The 22,148-nt window shown below is 39.6% G+C and overlaps 1 protein-coding gene across 1 annotated transcript in view; it reads left to right on the forward strand.

Annotated features, from left to right (window-relative positions):
• ATP8A2 (ATPase phospholipid transporting 8A2) overlaps nt 1-22,148 on the forward strand; it is a 302,400-nt gene that overhangs the window by 42,349 nt on the left and 237,903 nt on the right. Inside the window, exons 17-23 of the mRNA XM_086739502.1 lie at nt 4,205-4,310; nt 5,607-5,689; nt 7,396-7,445; nt 9,559-9,628; nt 11,040-11,124; nt 12,395-12,534; nt 15,673-15,811. Coding sequence (XP_086595628.1) covers nt 4,205-4,310; nt 5,607-5,689; nt 7,396-7,445; nt 9,559-9,628; nt 11,040-11,124; nt 12,395-12,534; nt 15,673-15,811 — 673 coding nt within the window. The remainder of the gene's footprint in view (nt 1-4,204; nt 4,311-5,606; nt 5,690-7,395; nt 7,446-9,558; nt 9,629-11,039; nt 11,125-12,394; nt 12,535-15,672; nt 15,812-22,148) is intronic.

The following is a 22,148-nucleotide window of genomic DNA, read 5'->3' on the forward strand; positions in this document are numbered from 1 at the left end:
AACAGTAGGAAGTTCACATCTTTTTAAGATGGTGAGTCATAATTCTCCCTGGTAATGAAGTAGATAAGTTTTTTACTAGCTGCCCTTGGCAGAATGTGCCACATCCATGCTAAGTAGTAAGGTCAAGTTGTTAGACTGTGCTTTAATATCCCTTTGGCCTTTTCTAGGCCACTTGCTCAAAAACCTGTTGGTTCTACTCATCTGGAAATATTGTGAATGGAGACACTGATCTGATACTGCTGTAAGTATCTGATGAAGTATCAGCGATTAGTATCTTAAACTTCGCATGCAACTTCCTTGTAGTTATAGTGCTGTGAACAGTTGTCTAGAATAATGCAGTTTGTCTTGAGAATTAGGAGGCCTAGATAAGAACACGTGTGACAAATATGCAGATGTGTAGCTCTGCAGAGTGCAGCTTACTCCCCAAGAGACTGAGTTTTGACTCCATATTCTCCCTTATTCAGAGAGAACAAAGCCCTTAAGGGACAAAAACTTGTGATACAGCTTCTTGACCAGTGACGTATGTTTGCTGTGCCTTCTAGATGGGGAAACTTTGCTTTCAGTGTAGTTAATGCTCTATAGATAATAATCCAGAAATTGCTTCCAGACATGAGAGACAATGTCTTCATGTGTTTGTAGTGCTCAGCTTGTAGGGGCAGCATGCGAAGTAAGTTCAGCTAGTAGTGTGTCACTGGTGTAGGTGGCTGTACATCAGGTGTTCCATGGATCTTTAGAAAAGACGTGGAGAAAGAGAAGCAATAGCTTTCACCCGGAGCTGTTGGCACACAGGATGGGAAAATGGGAGGAGAAGGCACTTAAAATGAGAGCTATCAGTGGACAGATGAACAAGAGACTAAAATAAGCAAACTATTTCCTGCTACAGATAAGTAGAGAAAGGAAAAATTGGATGGGAAGAAATAGAGCAGAGCTTGAAAAATGAGCAGGCAAGCAGTGTCTCAGACCATCAGTAAGAATTTGAGTAGTAAAATGGCAGAGACTTGCTTTAATAGAGGGAAAATAAGTAATAAAGTGGAATCAGTTAACCTGTAGGACTTCTGTCTTATGCTGAGGTTAAGCTTGGCATTATGTAAGAGATGTCTTGTCACAGAAGTCATTAATGAATTTTCTGTTTACAGTTCTGAAATAGGAATGTGAATTCTCTATTGTGATTCATACCAGTGTGGTAAATACTGTGTCAGTTCTGGAACCAGATAAAAAGGAAAAAAATGATAGTTGTGTAGAGGAGCTGACATGACAAGCTGGACCTCTGTCGGGTGATCTCTTGTTACAGAATTGGAAGATTACCATGTAATCCATCGTGAGCTGTAAAAATACCAAGACAGCAACAAATTACATTGCTGGCTTGAAAGCAGAAATATATATGTAGGAACAACTGAAATCTATGACATAGCTGGAGACAGGTTGTTTCCAGCTGATAGAGCACTTACTGTGGTGGTGTGGAAAAGGCTAGGTGCTAGACATGTAGGAAGAACTTCAAAGATCTGCAGCAGTGAATGCTGAAATGAGCATCTGGCAGCCTGTGCGCCTTGAGATGGAAAGGTAGCTTTCATTGTTTTCACTGGAAAGAGTGGAGCAGCAGTAACCTTCTGACCAGTAATTTGCTGTGGACCTTAAATTTTGCACACTAATCTCTGATTATAGAATATCCCATCTGTTCATTTTCTTGAACAGTCTGCACTCCAGCATGTCAAAAGCTACAACAGTTGTTTTTTTGGTGGCATTTACCATACAATGCAGAAGTTTCAGTATGCAAAGATAAAGGTCCTGCGTGAAACAGTTACTTCGGAAATATTCATGACAAAGTACATGAAGTAAAACAAGAATGTAAGTATTGGAACTGTAGTTTTTTATTACACTTTATCTCGTAAGTTTTTTTGTTTACACATGTTAACACAACATTTGCCAACTGACATTATTTTGTGGCTTTCATAGTAATTTACTTCCTACTAATTAAACCTTGCTATTGCAAATGCAGCTTTCTGTTGTACAGGTATGTAGGCTCTCTGCACTGTATTGAAAAAAACCAAACTCACTCAACAATTTTTCCCTATTCTTGATCTTGTCCCTGAAATAGAACCTGAGATAGAACAGAACTTTGTTATTTATTTTTATCATATAGCTTGACTTGGGGAGAGAAGCCTTAACATGTCTGAGAGCCAGCTGTGAATGCTGCAGGCCTAACTGGGAGAAGTTGTGTTTTAAGTGTCCCTCTAAGAGGGAGGTGGAGGAGTGTTTAATGTCTCAGTATTTCTGTGCTTTCAAGGGTTTTATAAAATAACTTTGTACTGCATTTCAGACAGTAGTACTGCGTATATAATAAAGTCTCTCACATCAGAGGTTTTTTGGTGGCATATAGCTCTCACTTGAAAAAGTTTCATTTGAACTTTGTAGCCTTTTTCCTGTTGTGAAACATTCTGGTGCATGCTAATGGAATAAGTTGTTGTTGTAGTTCAGCTCTGCTCAGGACCAGACTATGCAGTCTCTCTCACAAAAAATTATTCACAATCAGCAGGCAGATGCCTCTCAGGATCTTCTCACATCTCATCTCCTCTCCATTTCTTGCAGCTGGGCCTGGCTGAGTTGGGCTCAGCTGCCCTGGGTGAGGGCCACAAGGCTCATGCCTTCACCTCTCTGCCCCTGCTTCAGCTTCTTCACATCTGCACTTTTCTTTTTTTTTTTCCTGTTTTTTCCCTTTCTTAAATACATCAGCGCAGAGCATTATCAGGTAACATTCTGACACCAATTATGGCTCGGTCTTGGCCAGCAGCAGGTCTGCCCTAGGCCTGGCCAAGTCCACTGGACAAAGGGGGAACTTGTAGCAGCTTCTCACAGAAGTTGCCACTGTCGCGTCCCCTTAACTAAACAAAACCAACACAGTTATGTAAAAGCATCTTTTAATTAACTGTTGAAAAATACCCTAGAATCCCATTTTACTAGAATCTTATACAATTCTTTTTTATCTGATCTTGATTTTAATGTTATGGTAGTAGGATTTTGGCCCAACCTTGTCCTCACAGCTCTTGTAATGCTCTTGATTTTGTAGTGGCTCTATTAAGACAGTGTATATGTAAAACACGCTATGCTAATGAGAACTTTGGAAACTAGGTACTATTTTCATATGCAAAAATGCTTTGGGAGTTTGCAAAGTCAACTAAGACTTTTTGCAAAGCTAGAACTGCTAAGTTCATATCTGATTCAATTACTGTGCAAACATTTGCTGGGATGTAAGATTTAGATGCCTCCAACTGTGGATGTTATGGATATAGCAGAGTTGAAGGAGAACGTGTGTTCACCTCAGGCAGTTTCAGCCAAGCATCTTAAAGTTCTGTGTAAACTGTGGATGGAGTTAGTATGGTAGGTTGTGAGCTGGGCAGCTGAGTACCATTCCCAACCTGCTATGAGACTGGAAATGCTGCAAAGGCAGAGGTGGAAAGGAGGGAGGAATGGTATGAGAGACTCCATATCAAGTTACTATAAACTAGTATTACCATAACTTGTTCGTTAGAGACCTGTGATTTAAGTGCCATACATCTTCACTGAGTTGTAGACCTGATATCTCTTAAAGCACTTTGGGATGGCTGGTGACTGTGCAGTCTGTGTTAAAAAAAAAAAAAAAAAAAAAATTGTGTGTTCTCATGATGTTGAATGTGTAGGGAGCATTGATTCAACTTCTGCTTTGCTTGATGATGTATTCCTGTGGAAAAGCACATGATATTGCCTTCTACTGGCTAATCAGCTGCTGTCAGCTCTAGGTGTTCATCGCTAAGGGTGCAGTTGCAGTGAGTTTAAATTCTGATGTGGTTACTGTCAATCTATTGAACACTATTGTGGAAGCTCCCTAAGTAGCATTTCCTCTTGCTTGATAACATCAGCATCTTGTGGCAGACATCTTTGTGTATATGAAGCTACAAAACTAATGCTTTTGCATTTGGTGGGGTGGAGGATTATTCTGGCTTCTCAGCTCTCTGCAACTTGAGTAAGGTCTTCATCATTAGCACTGTAGTTCATTAATACTGGCCCTTAACTCTGCTGCGTTGGTGTTCTGGGACCAAGACAATTACTAGAGAGAACAGAATTTTTTTTTTTCTGTGGTACTTAGGAGGTCTTATCAGGTTGATGAACAGCTGTCTGCCTTTCAGTCTGTGTGTAATACTAAACCTGACTCTCCTGATGTCCTGTCTAGCCCACAGCTGTGCACATTCAGGAGTTCCTCACTCTGCTGGCTGTGTGTCATACTGTTGTTCCTGAGAGACAAGGAAATAAAATAGTCTACCAGGCCTCCTCTCCAGGTTAGTTGTTGCTATCTTTTTGACAGGTCATTTATTTTAAAAGCAAGATGTCCTCCATGGTGGATCCTCCAGTGGATCTGGCATTTTTTTACTGGTGCGCACTGCTTTTGAATGCTTCATACAAAACTGCCAAGTCTGTGATGTTTCTGTAGACCTATAGGCTAGGCTTATGATTCTTCCTGCTTTCATGAGACCACCTACTCTGGCCTATTTCTGTAGGGGTAAAAAGCAAAAGTAGAACTCGGTGACTTGTCTTCCCTACATAGAGCATGACCTATGGAAGTACCCCGTTGTTTCTGTGTGAATAGCTACTTGCTATATTTGGCATGAGTGCAAACTCTTTTTCTTGATTTAGTAGCTTCTGATGTTGCTTTATGCAGATAATAGATGCTGTTACGTGGCATGATACAACACAGAGCAGAGTCTTGACTGTATTCAGGCCTGCCCTTCACTTATTTATTCCTTCTTTTAGGCAGTACAGTGGTACTGAAAGACATAGGCATGGCCAAAATGCAGAACAGTACCTCCCTGCTCCCTGTCAAATTTATCTCAATTTCTAACGATGTTTCTAGAATTGTTGTAGTAATGTATTAAGTGATAAAGCAGCAGCATTTCCGTTTGTCTTAAAGTATCTCAAGAGTTGAGTGAACAGCCTGTGTAAAGTAGTTCTAGTCATGGTGTTGAACTGTGAGGAGACCAAGTGAGCTGCAGAAACATCAGGGTTACCTGAGCTGGGCACTAAATTTGCTTGTATAGTGGTTGTGCTTAATGCACTTACTCCTCAATGAGGCTGCGTAGTTACATACCAGAGGTAGAGGTGTTGGCTCTTATTTTATCTTAGTTACTTGAGCTCTTAATGACACTGGCCAGTTCAGTCTCCAGAAGACAATGCTTTGCTTACTTCTGTAGCACCTGAACTTAGTGCCTTTACAGCAGGAAATGGATTGAACGCATGTTCTAGAAGTTTACAGCAACACAGCTTTGTTGCTTTCAGAACAGGTATTTCCCCTCTTTCATGTAGAAAACTGATTCCACAACAATAGAGTTTAATGCTTCAGTAGTTATAGGATATTTTATACAGATTGAGTATGAAGTTTGTGTAGTTGATATAACATGGGCTTTGTGGGACTAAAATGTGAATGTTCTTGTGGAAGTGTGTGCAGAGCTTCTCTAGCAGGCCTACAGATGTGGGAGTACCTGGGGGAAGGGGACTTCTGTGTTTCAGCAGTGTGGCTTGTTTAAGCATGGGCTCTACAGGCCTCTTCAAAGTACCTGATTAAGCTTTTGTGTTGGCAGATGAAGGAGCGTTAGTGAAAGGAGCAAAGAAACTTGGTTATGTCTTCACTGGACGGACTCCACATTCGGTTATCATTGATGCGGTAAGTAGTAGGCGTGCATAGCAGACTGCCAAGCTCATGCAGAACATAAAGGTCTCCTGTATGGCTCTTTAGTTTTCCTTTACAGGGCCTTCAGGACACTACATAGAAGACTTGTACAGGCTGTGCGAAGTCCTCTTAATCTGTCTTTAGTTGGAAAGTCCTCTGCCCTTCAGTGTGGCATAGGTAATAGGAAGCTGCAAGCTTATATGGGAACTTATAGTAGTTGTGCCTGGAGAATGCTTCCCCTTGTCCAGGAAGCACAGATTAGCACATTGACATCAGAAGGAAATTTATGTGTCTAGAAGATTTTGTAACCACTATATCTAATGGTTACTGTACTTCTAAATATTTGATTTCTTGTATTAAGATGGAATTTTTCTTCTGAGTAAAATCTTCTGTAGATGTATCTGCTTCACAAGTTCTGTATATAGGAGTGCATAGTTAACAATTAGAGTTGACATAGACAGTCTCAAACTCATGGAGCTGTATTCTGACTTAAGTTGTAGTCTAAGCTGAAGTAGCTCTAGATTTACACAGGTACAGCTAAAAACTTTGTCTCTGGAATACATACTAAAGTGCTTATTAAGAATCATGGATGTATTTTTGTCCTTCCTCTCAGATGCATTCACTTTCATGTTTCTTGGTACACTGCCAAGCTAAGCATTTAAAACATTTACCTTTCTAGGACTTGTCACAGACTTTTTACAGCTACTCAGTAAGGTGCTACTTAGTTTAAGGGGAAGAGCTTAGGATGAGCAGTATCATCTAGAGCTATCTAGGCTCTTCTCTGCAGGAAGGCCCAAGCCCACCTGACCTTGTTTTATATGCCTCATACATGCCAAGCTAGGAGCATGGGTCAATCTATAGCCAGCAACAAAAGCTATGACTCCCAGAGGTTCCTGTCTCTTCTCGTTGCCTGCATCTGTGGCAGTAGATGTAACATTGGTTGGAGATGGCTTTTGACCTTGGGGATATTGCTGAATCAATATGTGCCTCGTGGGATATAACTCTGTACTGCTGTACTCTCTATACTACTATACTACTCTCTGTACTCTATACTACTATAACTCTGTAGATTTTGCTTCAGCCCTTTTTTTAACCACATGCTACAAATACTACTGGAGTTCTGAGACTCCAGTAACTCTTACCGCTCTACCGTTATTCAAAAATGGCAAAGACAAGGTGTTCTTAAATTCTTTTCCCTCTCCAGGTTGCTCATGCTCAACCCCAGCAAACAGTTGTTGGTAATAACAGGAATTATTCCTCAGTGTAATATGCCTGTAAATTCAAGTGAAACAAATACTAAGGCAGTTCAGACAAAAGTTATTGTAATACCAATCTGGATGGCATGTTTATTTTGACTTGGAATAATGCTCACAGTCCATAATATGTCTCTTGGTTGACAGCTGTTAAGACATAAATGTGCAGCTTAACTTTCAGAGCATACTTATCCTTTCGGAGTAAGATATTAGTTGCTTGAAATGGCAGTAAATTGGAGGATGCCACAATGTTGTATGTTCAAGTAAGCGTTAATACCTTCATTACATAGCGCTGCTCATCACTTTTACCAGGAGAGGGAGCTAATACCATATTTTACTTACACTGGGATGCGTAAGCAAAGGTGTTTATCCGACTTCCATATTCACACGTGTAAGAATACACTGCAAATTATACTTAGAATAGTACATGCTTTTTTTTTTTTGTAGCTGGGAAAAGAAAAAACCTTTGAAATCCTTAATGTGCTGGAGTTTTCCAGGTAAGTTTTTTCTCTATTATACTAAATGCATGGTAACAGGAAAGCCATATTTGTAAAAGCATTATTGAGAATAGAAAGCTTCAGCTGATGCAGTAGAAAAGCTGACTTCCTTAATCTCGTCCTGCACCTTTATCTCCTTGTGTCCAGTACAGGGCTAATACAGAGCTTTTTACAAACTGGTGGCTGTTGGCATGTGAGCATGAAGCTGTTCTCTGCCCCTCCAGTTATCTTCTCTGATTGAGAAGTTACTGCCCTGAAAGTGTCATTCTATGCCTTATTGATTTCTTGATGTGTCACTTACCTATTTCAAGAGCATACTACGAGATTGACACTGCACTTTTTTAGTGCTTCTGTAAATTACTTAGTGTTGAGTAGGTGAAATTTACAACTAGTGGACTTTGTGGTGCCCCTTTTGAAGAACTGAAAAACTAAACCTTGCAAGTGTTTCTAACTTGTCAGAATAAGTGAGGATGGGCGCTGTTTGGGTAGCAAGAAGTTTTGAGTGATGAATTGGGCCCCCAAATCACTGGAAATCAAAGGTGCTTTCTCTTTGTCAGTTGATGAAGCGTTGTCAATTTGGATGGTGCTAGTCAGCAGACTTTGCTGTTTTCTCTACTCTTACTGTGGCTTAAAGCTTTGAAGTCTCGTTCTCTGCACTCATTGGGTTGGCTGGTTCTGCTTTATAGGAGTATGTAAAACTTAACTGAGGGAAGGTTTGAGTAGGCAGCTTTTTTTTTGTGTCCTGGCTTTGAAGATTACTCTTGACTACTTTCCCCTTTTCATTCAGAATGCAGCTACTTAGGCTACTTGTGGGAATATCTAAAAAGGGACTAGAAAAGCCTTTTAGGCTTTGACAAGTTGAGCACTACCCTGCTGTCTATGGACAGGAGTAGCTGTAGCCTGCATGCAGCAGAACAAAAGCTCTTAGCTCTTCTCTGTGTGTAGCAACTTCCACTCAACCAGTGAGAGAGGTCCTATAATGAGATTTCAAAAAGCACAAGGAAGTTTCTCAGTGTTGCTAGCTTGCTGCAGAAGTTCTGAGCGCAGCTAATTGCTGTCCTTCCAGACCTTCTTTGGAAGGTCTCGAAAAGGACTGTTTTATCTGGTCATACATACCAAGAGCTTACTTTTGCACATGGCTCTTGAGCCCTGAAGGTGGGCTAGATCTCGTAGAGCAACTTCAGAAGAGGAAGATTGCTCTGTGCTCTGATCTGTTTGTACATACTAGCAAGAATGAGGAAGGAGGATGTTTCCGAGTTCTCCTTTTGCTAAGGAAAAGAATTATAGTTACAGATAACTTATTTCAATATGAAACCATGTGTTTTTAGAGTTCTCTTGATGAGTTAATTTGTTCTTCAAGTGGCATGTTTTTCCAGTGGCTCTTTTAAAGGTACATTAAGTGAAATGCCAAAATTGATCTTGAAAAAAAAATAGTATTTTTGGCTACCTTTCTTTGTTAAACATCTGTGTACAGTATGCTACTGTTTACCTTTACTTTGAAAATACATCCAGAACTTGACTGTCTTTCTATGCAGCCCTGCTCAGAGGATCTGACTTTGTTCTACATAATCCCAATTTATGTAGGTCTGATTAGACTGGTATAAAGAACCTGTGGGGAGGCCAAGAGCTAGTCTCTACCATGATTCCTTTCTATGGCATTACTACGTTGTTTTGAGTTAGGAAGTTAAATAACTGCCCTTGTCGGTGGGTGGTTATTTCAATGTCTGTTATGCCTATCAGATAAGTATTCAGCCTTAATTATTCTATTTCTAGCCTGTGTCTCTAGAACAATTTTGCTTGAGGAATAAGGAAAAGCTGAGAGTAAATGTCACTCGCCTTGTTTCAAGAGGACTTGTGTGGCATCTTGCTCACATTTGAGTGCAAGTCTGTGTTCCAGTTGAGTGCTCACCAGTGGGAGCCATAAGGCTGAAGCTGGAAATGGGCAGTTTAGTATTTTTCCTTGCTGTCAAAGATTGTGGGGTCTTAAGTTACTACTGTTACATCTCACCTGATCTCAGATGTGCTAAACATATCTGAGAAAATTCACTGGCTAGATCAGGACTTCCTCTTCATTACGATGACTAACGGAAGCAAATATTTTTTTTTTCTATAGCAACAGGAAGAGAATGTCAGTGATTGTTCGAACTCCAGCAGGACAGTTACGTCTCTACTGCAAAGGGGCTGTAAGTAATTATGCTACCTAATGGAGAACTAACACTGCCAGTTATTGTTTCAACAGCTGTGACTGATGCTGGCATTTCATGTCTCATACATAATACCAGTTGGCTTTCTGTTTAGGGCCAAGTGATTTAAGAGATCTGTCATTCTTCTGACTTCTTTTGCGGGCAGGAAGATTGCTAGGCTTTCTCCTACCCAGCTGAAATCCTGAAACTAATGGAAGCAGTACCCTGTACTTAAGCAAAGGCAGGATTTCACCCAGCTGTGCAGCAGCAGTTCAGGACCTAGACTAAATTCTGTTGTCTGAATCTGTAATGCTAAAATCTATTCTCAAGTGATTGGCTCTTGATGTGGCTCTATTGCATCTCTGCACCTGCTGTTATTTGTTGTCATGACTTGCACCATGTGCTTCTGTCCTCACTGACAAGAGCAATAACTTACCAAAGTATGAAGGCTGCAAAACTAGCATTGGCAAGAGCCAGAGACTTGTTCTAATTTCAGTGGAAAAGTATGGAGGTGGCTTTATGCAACAGGGAAAACCATTTCTGACTTCTGTAAGGATGTGGTTTGCTTGAATTTGTCCTGACATATAGACCTGAGTGCGCTGTTCTGTTACTTCAGTTAAACTCCTCTGAGTTTAACTCTTCCATATTCTGATAATCATCTCCTGTTCTATTGCTTCCATGATTAATAACTTGTTTTGTATTCCTGTCTCTAATCAACGATAGATATAGGCCTGTTTACTTAGCTTAAGAGTGTATATCTGAACAAAAGTAGAGTTTGTGTGTCTTACATATGTGTAGCAACTTGTTTTGGTAGCTGTAGAATAAAATCCAGAGACTCTAGATATGCAGGTGGTGGTGCTGCGTTTGAATTGTAGTTGTTGTCTGTGCCTTTTCCATTGTCCTTTTATTTAGTGATGAAGACAGCTGCTGCAGGAGGAAGCTTATTTCTGGGAATTTTGTGGGAGAACCTGTTCAGTGTTTCTGCCGTCTACTTTTTACATCAATGGGAATCTTCTCTAGAAAGGATTGTGAGAAGCTAGTCTATATGGGAACACAATGTCTACTGAATAAGACCAGACACCTATTTTCTCTGAAAATCGATATATCCACTTAATAATTCAGAAAGGAGTATTCTGTACTGCTCAGTAATGAGGACTCCTTTATGGAAAGAGGAGAGGAGATCAGTGTGTTTTTCTGTCCCTGTTATTAAAAGTGGATGCAGTATCTCTGCCACTGGGCACAATCCAGATCATTTACTCAAACCAGAGTCTCTAAAACCCTACTTCTAAATATTGTCTTAGGTTCTGATGTTAGCAGGTCCACTCGGGTTTCTTGATGTTGAGCTTGTAAATACACAAATGGAAACTTCATATGTAGACTTATGGTGTTGTAATTAATTTGGTTTTAATAGGATAATGTAATTTTTGAGAGGCTTTCAAAAGATTCCCAGTATATGGAGCAAACACTGTGTCACCTTGAATACTTCGCAACAGAAGGTAAGAGAAACAGCATGTCATGAGAATTCAATTTGTTATGCATTGTCTAAGCTTTGCAGAGCCAAATAAAATGGTTGTGTAGATAAATTTAGAACTGATGTGTAATCAGCAAAATAACTCTAGGATAACTTTAAGCCTAAGGTAGTTTTTGCCCTACTTCTGCTTCTGTGTGATTTCAGTAGGGAAGTGGAATTTGGAAGGAAAAGATGGGGTTTTACTTGTCCATGATGAGTGGAAAGAGCATGAGTTCTCTTGCCTGGAAAACCTCAGTTACATTGGAGTTAGAGGTATTTTTACTAGTGTAAAAGCCAGATGACACAGTTCCTGGCTCTGTGAAGGAGAGTGATAACCTCAACATGCTGAGAAGCCTGGAAAACCAAGACATCAATGATCTGATGATCTGAAATGGTCTCCAAGGCCTTTGTGACTGATGTAACACCTCTATTCACAGGGAAGTACTTGGCTTTGTTCCCTAGTCTGCAGTAGCATAAAATATTTGCATTATAGTAAAACAATGAACCAATGGTTTTCTTCCCAAATCTGAAACCATTATTTGTTCAGCTTTTTTACAAGAAGTTTTTTGCTGACTCCCATATTTTCAGCAATTAAAAATTTGTATTTTATGGCATATGCTCCTTTCTGCTTGACTCATGCCAGGAAAAAAAAAATCATTACTTCTTTATGTTAATTTTTGTCAGTGGTCTAATAAAACTGTTTTCCTACTTCATGGACCCTATTCTCTACTCTTCTGTGCAGGTGTAACTTACATTATTGATGTGAGTTATGGGCATACACTGAGGAGAAAATGGTCTTTCTAAAAGGAAATGCGGGTTGTGCAGTCTATTAGGCTAAGTCGTATCTCCAGTCACAATATATAGCAGTTCTTTGTTTAATTTGGCCTTTTTTAAAATATATGAAAGCCAAGCTCACTTCTATAACTAAAGTAAAAAGATTAAAAATGACACTTCTGTTACTCCAGTATGGCTAGGTTGCAGTACTAAAAATCAGTGAGAAGCTTGTGCCTGCTAGATTCTTGTTGTGCACCAACATTAGTAACCAAATGAGCCAGATTCATGTCTTGCATTTGCGAAAATATAAATGCTTAAAATGTACAGGGAGATTCTATCTAGAATCTGGACTTCAACAATGTGCATTAAAAGCTCCTGTTGGCTCCAGTGAGAGGGTTAGAATTTAGAATAGATTAGGGCATTAGATTGGCTGCTATCCAATGTAATTTTACTGTGTGTGATGGCTATCTTCTGTTCTGTAGGTCTAAGGACTCTGTGCATTGCTTATGCAGACCTGTCAGAAAACTCTTACAGAGAGTGGCTGAATGTCTACAATGAAACGAGTACAGTTCTGAAAGACAGAACTCAGAGGCTGGAGGAATGCTATGAAATCATTGAGAAGGTAAAATGCCTACATCTGAGAATCAGATTCCCTTACATGTGTCTCTTTCCATGGAATTTAGGCTTTATACAGTATAAAAAAAAAAGTAATTTCATTAATGAGAAGCTGAAAAGGTATTCTTTGGCAAACTGTTAAGTCCGTAGTCCTCTCAAAGTTTTAGTTTGTAAATGAGATCGTTATGTATAAAAGGTCATTGCTTCTTACAAACTCCTTTCACACACTTTTTATCTTGCTATCTTGTGTAAGGTTGATGTAACTTGATAAAGATAACATATAAAATCATTGTGTTGCATCAAGTTCCCGTGTACTAGTATCTGAAACTTGTTCCTTTTCATACAGCAGTCATGTAGATTGAAAAAAAAAAATGGAAAACTGCTTTCTTTGTACTAATTGCAGAACTCATAATTCTGGAAGAAAAAAAGATATCAGAGAACTAGTTTTGAACTGTAATCCCACACTGAATGAAATGTTAAAATGTCAACACTAGAGGCCAGTGTTTCTCTGATATGTGTTAGTCTTTCTGATTTCTCAAATGCTGGTAGTCACACTTGTCACCTACACCTGTTACTGCTGTTCCCCTTTGCTGTAGTTATTTCACTCTCATTTTGTTCATTGGTTTATTTTGAGCACTCTTTGAACTTCGGTTGCTTTTGTTAATTAGTATGAACAATACAGCTTAAGTTCTGGAGGACTGTTTGCTGGTTATTTAAGTTAATTGGGGCAGAAAAGAAGAGGAAGCTGAGACTAGGATGGGAGCTAGCTTTCACAGGGTAACAGGAAAAACTGAGGACTTTAAGCAATAGCTGAAGATTGTCTTCCTTTTCAAACCAATGACTAAATCTCCTTTTGTGTTGGTCAGTAGTGATGTGGTTTGCTAATCCTTGATTCTGTAGACTTCATAGCTCCTTTCAGTTTTCTGCTACCTGCACTGTGCTCTTGTATACTTGTGTTTTCACTGAGGTGAAAAATGGTCTTGAGTGATCATGGGTTAATTCTCTCTCTTTAAAATGTGTCCTCAAACTTTAGATCACTTTTTGGTCACCTACCTTCTGCCTCTTTTCACAATTTAATATATTGGAAAAAGGGCACCCTTGAGTGAGTTGTAGAATTGGAGTTTTGGGCTTAGTGCCATGTTGTTAGGAAAATCCACTGTATTCCTTTCCTATTAATGCTTGCTTGCTGGTCAGACCAAGGAACAGGGAATTGCACTTGTAACTTGTTTTCTTAGAGCTGGTATTTCTCAGGTTAGGTTCTCTGGTCCATAGGCACTTCTAGATAATAAGCTGGCTGGTGGCTGTAACATTAAATAAATGTGTTTTAATAGGCTAGTTTTTTTGTCTGAGGGCTCAGATGAGAGTGCTACTCTGTCAGTTGGAGTGTTGAGGTCACTGAATCATAGTACAGGTACACATGTGGAGTCAAACTTAAACTGGCTTTCTCACCACCTGTACACCAGCTGAGAAAGCTTCAGCAAGTGCAATAGTAACTCCCCTGCTTGGGTAGTTTGTCCGTGTTGGTCTTTGTCCTGTCATGTTTCTCTGCTTAACAAGTGAGTTTGGGAGTGCAAGACAATCTGCAGTTGCACACTTGGATTGTTTGTAAATTTAAATGCTGTTAGCATTGATAGGGCTTAAGTTTCGTCAGGAGGCTATAGGGTACTAAAGCAAATGACTTAACGGAATTGATTATATTACCTGTACCAGCTGAACGTTTCATAACAAAGCTTAAGCTTTATCAAGATGTGTAAGTAATGCCGACCTACACACCTGTGTGAATAAAATTTCGCCTTCTGTTCTTTATGTATGCACAGGAGCTACTCTAATACCCTCTTCATGGAATCATTGAATGGTTAGGGTTGGAAGAGACCTTCAAAGGCCATGTAGTCCATCCCCCCCTGCAAGGAGCAGGGATCTCCAACCAGATCAGGTTGTTCAGAGCCCCATCCAACCTGGCCTTGAATGTTTCCAGGGATGGGGCATCCACCACCTCTCTGGGCAACCTGTTCCAGTATTCCACCACCCTCATGGTGAAGAATTTCTTCTTTATGTCTAATCTAAATCTATCCTCTTTCAGTTTAAAACCATTGCCCCTTGTCCTATCCCTGCAGGCCGTGGTAAACAGGGTCTTCATCTCTCTTATAAGCCTCGTTTATATATGGCAAGGCCACAGTAAGGTCCTCCTGGAGCCTTGTCTTCTCTGGACTGAACAATACCAACTCTTCTGACTGCTTCTGTTCACTTCATCTGTTTTCACTTGTTTTGAATAATTATAGTCTGTGCAATGAATAAGAGCTGTTACTTTTTCTGTTAAGTTCTTGGAATGATACAATATAACTAAACTCAGTTTCTATCAATTCTGTTTAAATTTAACATCTTTACTTGTCTAAGGAATAATTAAAAATGCTTTTAAGGTTAAAATCTGCTGAGTAGATCATGCCTTTTGACAAGGTTTTTTTTTCTTAGGTATTTTTTGTCTGCCTTTTTTTTTTCTGTAACATAGCCAAATCTCTTCAAGCAATTGCTTTAGAATTGCATAAGAATACGGCTAACTCTGTAGTATTAAATTTGTTGTCCAAAACATGTTTTTCTGGCAGACATCTGTACGTAGACTAGGGATACTTGGATTGATTAATGTTCATACCACTTGTATTACATAAACGTAGTGTTTATATCCATAAATAGTTGCAATAATTTTTGCTTTGAGTGATTATATCCAGTTTGTAAGACCATTTTATGGGAGGGAAATTAGTTTAAATGATGTGATGCCAGGTGACTTGTTTTGTGAGCTTAAGAAATCTGCAAACTGTGACCACTCATCGTGTTGCTATGGTGATTAGTGAATGCTGTAGTATCTACGTTCATCCATAGGGTAGCTTTGGAGTTGTGTGACTTCAGTTAATTGCTCTTGAAACATTGCCGTCTTTCTGATCAGAAACATTTGCTTCCATTCTGTACGTCTTGAAATGTGAATGTATGCAGAGGAAGTAGAATAGTCACACCAGAAACTTGCTGTAGTGTATATTGCTTGTCGAAATGGTATATTAGTGATGAGGTGCAACATGCTGTCTTTAATTCCTTTCTGAGTGTGTTCCAGACAGAGGTTTACCTTAAAACAATCCATCAAATTATTTTTTTCCAGGATTTACTGCTGCTTGGAGCTACAGCCATTGAAGACCGCCTGCAAGCAGGTGTTCCAGAAACAATAGCCACGCTAATAAAGGCAGAAATTAAGATATGGATTCTGACGGGGGACAAACAGGAAACAGCTCTCAATATAGGTATCAATCTTCCTGGTTACTCTGAATTTGTCTGATATGTGTGAAGTTAATGTGTGGTTTTAAACAAAAACACTGCTTTTTATAGAGTGGTTCCCTGGTAGCAAACGGGTATGTGGTAGCCTTCATTTTGGAGAAAGGGAGATTTGGAATGAAGTCTTTGCTTTGAGTGTCAGGCTATATTCAACAATGTGTTTGAGGTTTTTTAAGGCAAAAGGGGTACTTTTGGTTAAGTGCAGTCCTTGTATGGAGTGAATGTAGGTGACTGTTCTGATGGAGACTGGACTGCTCAACAAGACTAATTTTTCAGTTATACTGTGTGTTATATTAAACTGTTTTACACCTTTTTCTTACTGACTGCCTTTTCCAGACTTCAGTGGAGTTTGGGATATGATGGGAAATATGGTAATATGAAGTGTATTGCTTACAACTTTTTACAAACCTTGTCTGTGAAAGTAAGTGGATGCTTGAATAACTGCTCCTGTTGTCGCCTTACGGCACATCTATTAGTTGAGTACGTCATGATTGTTAGTGAAAGTGTGTTACTGCTATTGAGTGTATTCGTCGAGTGTAATGTGGGTTGTTTTATTAAGGCACAGTGTGGATATCCTAGTCTAAAACTTGTTGGTGCATCTTAAGTTAGAAACTATGCTCTTTGTAATGCAAAAAAAAATCTTGCAATGATGTGAACAAAATATGAAAATTATTTATCAGGCAGGTGTGCTTGGATGCTGATCTAATAGAATGGTAACTACTTAAGACATGTTTATCTGACTGCCTGTTTTTGCAGCATAAACCTGGAGTTTTTAGCACTATGCTTCTAGGTTTGTTATTAGAATTAGCCCTTACATGTTAGGTTTCCTTTTAGGTCATAAATATATCCAATAAGTATTCATATATCCAACTCTATTTAAGTTGTCAAGTACAAGGATTTTACCGTAAGGCTGGGCTGAACTCGGGGTGTACACTATAATTTCAATCCTATAGCAACTAATGTTGTGTTCTGTAGGACTTATGCTATTGTGCTAGACTTAAACATACTGCATGTGTAGGTGTAGCAAGAACTAAAAACTCAAATCCTTCAGCCATTTTCTTGCTACGGATGCTTGTAGGGTGGGCAGCCTGTGTAGCAGTACCTTGTGCTGCCACAGAATGCGGCTGTTCTTGAGATGCTGATGGCCTGTGCTGCCATTGTGCCATAGCCCTTTACAAACACTAGGAGAAAGGACTATCCAGGTCTTAACTGAGTAGTGAAGTCTTAGTAAAGGAATAGATCCTGGTACAAGCATGCCCTGCTGCTGCCCCATGACATTGCATATCTCCCAAATACAGCTTCTTCGGTAATACAGTGCCACGATGCTCTTTAAAATGATTTTTCTCACTGTAACTGTTAAATCTGCCCAGAGATAGAGGCAGAGTGACACTCTGATCTGACATCTCAGAACTGAGTGACATTTTCACCTTGTTGAGTTTAGAACACTCTGCTTATCCCCACTGTCTCTAGTGTGCCTGTGTGAAGTGTCATTGACAGGTGCATTCAGATTTGCAGATTAGTCTGAATGTACAGATATCAGTTAAAGGGATCCTTAACAGCATAGTTTGCCTTCTGTTGAAGAAGCTATTTCTTTAGCCTTCTCAAGCTCATGTTGATGTCAAGATTCTCTAACTATATGAAGAGTGTGACCAATGAAACTCTTCATAAATGGAACTGCACATAGATTTGTCTGGGTGTATTTCAGGCTTCTCCTGGCAGAACTATGGTGGTCTGTAACTGAATTTACATTATCGTTAGCAAAGTTCGGGCACTTACTATTTTTTCTGCCTTTTAATTTTTCCTTCTTTCGTTTACTGGAATTTCAGAATGTAGTCTGACTGACTAGAACTTTTATTTACTTACACGAAACTGGCTTCAGTTTTGTTATTATTGTATGTCAAAGTTGGTACTAAGAGATGAAGTAACTTGCTGAACTGATACAGTTGCAGTAGAAATAAGGTGGATGGTTTAAGCAGACAGTTGATTTAAAGGCTAATTATCTGGTTTGAATCCCTATTTGCGAATTTTCCTTTCTTTAAAAGCAGTAGGCAACTTGAAAGGAGGAAAGCATCATCTTCTGATAAATTAAGTATAGCTACAGATTTCAGATACTTATGCCAAAATAAGTTGATACATTAACTGACAGTAGCTAGCCTGAACACAAGTGCATGAGCTTTATAGTAGTTGCTTGCTATGAAGGAGGCTAACTTCCAACTGGTCTCTAAAACTGTTTTTAATACAGTAGCAACTTGAAAAAAAATAAGTGTCTCCCCTTACACATTCTAAATCATCACTTTGTTTATTGTACAATTTGTTAGTAAAACTCAAAACTGAATTAGCTTCATGTTCAAGTCAGTTTGGAAGTACAAACATGTGGCACCCTTCCAGATTTTTATATGTAACCCATTAAAACTGTAATAAACATTCAGTTGAAAACCCAATCCACATGTACACTTTTTGCTCTAGGTCTAAATATGCTATCTTGGGAGTAAAAAGTATTTACACTTTCTCATTGTGCATGGATGCTATGCCTGTGGACTCTTGCCTACTCTATGGATATGCAATGAATATGCGTATGTATTGAGGGATATTTGAGCTCTTGGCAGCTGCCCCAGGGTGTTGGAGTGCTTTGTTCTTCCAGCTTCCTCTTGATTATTTGACCTTTAGCATTTGTGTGTATCTCTCTTGATTGCTTTCTTGACTTCTCTAAAGAGTGATGATTGACCTTGTTGTGGGGTGGTTATATGCCTTCTGCTCAGCTGTGTGCTAGCTGATAGTCCTGCAGATGAGGAGTGTGTTCCTGGTAAGCTTTAATACAGATCAATCATCTGAACTCATTGTCTACAGGAAATAGGAGTTCCAGGTTCAGAAACATTTCTGAGCATGACATGGGGTCTTCAGTTTTCATCAGCTAAAACTGTCCTTAGCCTGTGTCTGTAAACAATGCCAGAAGACTTAATAGTGTTCTTGTAGCTTCATCCTTCCCTTAAAACATTCTGCAGACTCCGGATTGCCTTTGCCTTTCAGTGAGGTGAGAAAAAAAAAATGTGGCAACTTCTATTTACCACCATCCTGGTGCTCAGCAGGCTCCTAAAAAATCAGAACTGATGTATTTCCAGCCAATAACTTAGTTAATAACAGATCATTTTCTGGGAATGAACTGTTTATTGAACTGCATCCTTCCCTCAAACAAGGAATGAGTCCCTACAGTTAAGTGCTCTTACCCAGAGTACGCATTCATAGCTGCGAGCACTGCCTTACAGTCATGGAATGGTTTGGGTTGGAAGGGACCCCTGAAGATCCAGTCTAATTCCTCTGTCATAGGCCGGGACATCTTGCACTACACTGGGCTACTCAAAGCCTCATCCAGCCTCAACTTGAACACTTCCAGGGATGGAGCATCCACAGCTTCTCCCCTCATAGGGAAGAATTTCTTCCTTGTATCCAATAGAAATCTACTGTCTTTCAGTTTAAGACCATTACCCCTTGACCTGTCACTACAGGCCTTGGTAAAAAGTATCTCTTAAGCCCTTTTATATATTGAAAGATTTCCTCAGAGCCTTCTCTTCTCCAGGCTGAACAGCCCCAACTCTCTCAGCCTTTCCTCACAGGAGAGGTGCTCCAGCCCTCTGCTTCTGTGGTCCTCCTCTGGACCTGCTCTAACAGATCCATGTCTGTCTTGTGCCTGAGGCCTCAGAGTTGGCTGCAGTACTCCAGATGGGCTCTCATGTCCTGTTCTCATCCACTAGTATTCCCAGGTACTTAGTAGAGCTGCTCTCTATCTTTTTATTCTCCAGTTTGTCCTGATTGATATTTGGGATTGGTGCAACAAGGGTGCAGGATCTTGTAATTGGTCTCGTTGAACTTCATGAGGTTCAGATAAACCTACTCCTCAGGCTCGTCAAAGTCCCTCTGGATGGCATCCCTTCCCTCTCGCATGTGGACTGCGCCATTCAGCTTGGTGTTGTCTGCGAGCTTGCTGAGAGTGCACTCAATCCCAGTCTGTCATCAGTGAAGATAATAAATGGTTTTGTTCCTAGGACTGACCCCTAAAGAACACCTACTTCTTACTGATTTTCACTTGTACTTTAAGACACTGACTATAACTCTTTGGGAATGACTATCCAGCCAATTCCTTATCCATCTAAGTCCATCCATCGCACCCTTATCTCTCCAATTTAGAGGTAAGAATACTTCTGTTATGACAAGCATGATTTTTCGGTTGAGGGAAGGAAAGCAGTGCCAGCATGTTTGCCTGTATCGTTGTGTGAAGTTGGAGCTGGGAATACGTGCCCTCTCTAAACACAGAGGATAATCGTTCTTGCCTCAGATGCTGGATTCTGTATGCCTGCAGTACGAATATGCCTGTGGGCTATGATCTTGAACTCTAGTTCAAGCAATCTTTCTCCCAGGACTCTTGAAGGGAAATAAGTCCCAGAAGTACCAGACTCATCTGCTTCATGGACTCTTAGATTTTTAAATTAGAGCTAGATATCAACTTTCAGGTGTGGATTGACATTTTATACTTGGCTTTGCACCAGCAGTTCATCCTACTCTACTCAGCATTGACAAAAATATGCTCTGATCTTACTGTATTTTTGCTTGCCATGTTAGTACTGCTAGCAATAACTATTATAAAACTTTCAAATATTACTACAAATGTCACTTGTAATCTTACAGTTGCCAGTCACTTTGCTTTGTACTAGTGCTAGATTTTAACATCTCTGTAGTCCTGAAATGGTACATAATGTATAGATCTCCTATAAACGATTATTAGGCTTGACTTATATTCTCCTATTCCAATCTTAATCTCCTTCCTATTTATTATGATGACAAGATGCAAAATGACCTCAATTGCAGGATTAGTCCTCCTGACTCCGTGTCTTCCAAGATGTACAGCAGAACAGCTCTGTGTCTTCCACATTTTATTCCCCAGTTCCGCTTGTCAAGTGGCATCTTGCTGCTTTTGAAAGAGGTAAAATGAAAAAGTGAGTAGTGGTTTAGGAATTACAGCTTGCTACTACAGCTGCTGTTCCAATCAAATGCTACTAGAAAATCCTTTTGAATTAGTTACACTGAATTTGTAACAGCCCTCTGCACAAGGCTATCCCCATTCCCTGGGGGGAAAAATAACCCTGATATGGAGGGAAGTGCTGAAGTTTGTAATATTCTTTCTCCTTAATAAAAAAAAAGTGATTCTTCAACCTGGGACTAATTTTTAAAAATGGCAAACTGACTTTTTTCCCTTCAAAGTCAGTGTTTTGTCTATACCTGTTGAAGCTTCATGTAAGACTTACAGGCAGAATCAGAAGCTATCTGCACTCTTCATGTTTTAGGATGCACTCTGTTAGAGTATATTTCATCCATTTCCCAGCAGATGGGAGTTCAATATCATTCTATGTTGTTTGTTAAAGTAGAAAATAAACCGTAGCTTGTTAACACAAAAAAGATGAAAATCTATCTGCAAGGTTGCACTTGATATTTGGATTCCACACAGCTGTGAAAATGGAAGAGAAATAAAATCTCTGCAGGTAATTAAACCTGCTGCATGAAAGTACCTGCCTGTGTGATGTAAGCATGCCTTCCTCAAAGGAAAATGAGGGATTTGCTTTCTTGACAGAAGTTGTTCACACAGGCATGTTAACCCTGGATTATACCTACAAAACTAGCCCAATTATAAAAATTCTCTAGCCTGAGGAAATGATTTGCCTTGCAGTTGGATGAGCCAGTACGGCCTTCATAAGAAACCAAGAATTCCATAGAAAATCAATTAATGCATAGGTTGTTCTCTTGCTGTTGTGAGGTATGGAGAGAGGCACTAAATCTTTTTATATTTGACTATGCTGTTCTACTTTTGAAACTGTTGACCTTGCAGTGGTTCATCACTGGCATGTTACTCTTACACTGCAGTACCCTCCAATCTCCATTTTAAAAAAGCAGAAAACTTCCTGAGGCCTCATTTTATGACAGCAATTTCTTAAACTTGCTCTGATTTGTTTCTACACAAACGCACAGTAAAAATAATACGAAATAATTCTATTGTATTTTCTTCTCCTGTGCAACTTAGATGAGCAGTGAGTGGCATGTACTAGAAATAAATGAATTCTCTGCAGTTTTATGAAGCTACATGACTGTGCCAATTCAAGAGAACTTGTATGACCTTTTAGGATATTGGAATGGTGTTGGTTGGATGCAAGTCTGCATTTGTCTATTGCAATTAACATGAGCTGGAGTTAAACTTCATTCTGTAAATGGCTGAGTGTATGTATCCTGGGTATGACTTTCTCTCATGTCAGTGATAATTTT

Source organism: Chlamydotis macqueenii, chromosome 1, assembly GCF_036417535.1.
Source record: "Chlamydotis macqueenii isolate bChlMac1 chromosome 1, bChlMac1.mat, whole genome shotgun sequence".
Classification (NCBI taxonomy): Eukaryota; Metazoa; Chordata; class Aves; order Otidiformes; family Otididae; genus Chlamydotis; species Chlamydotis macqueenii.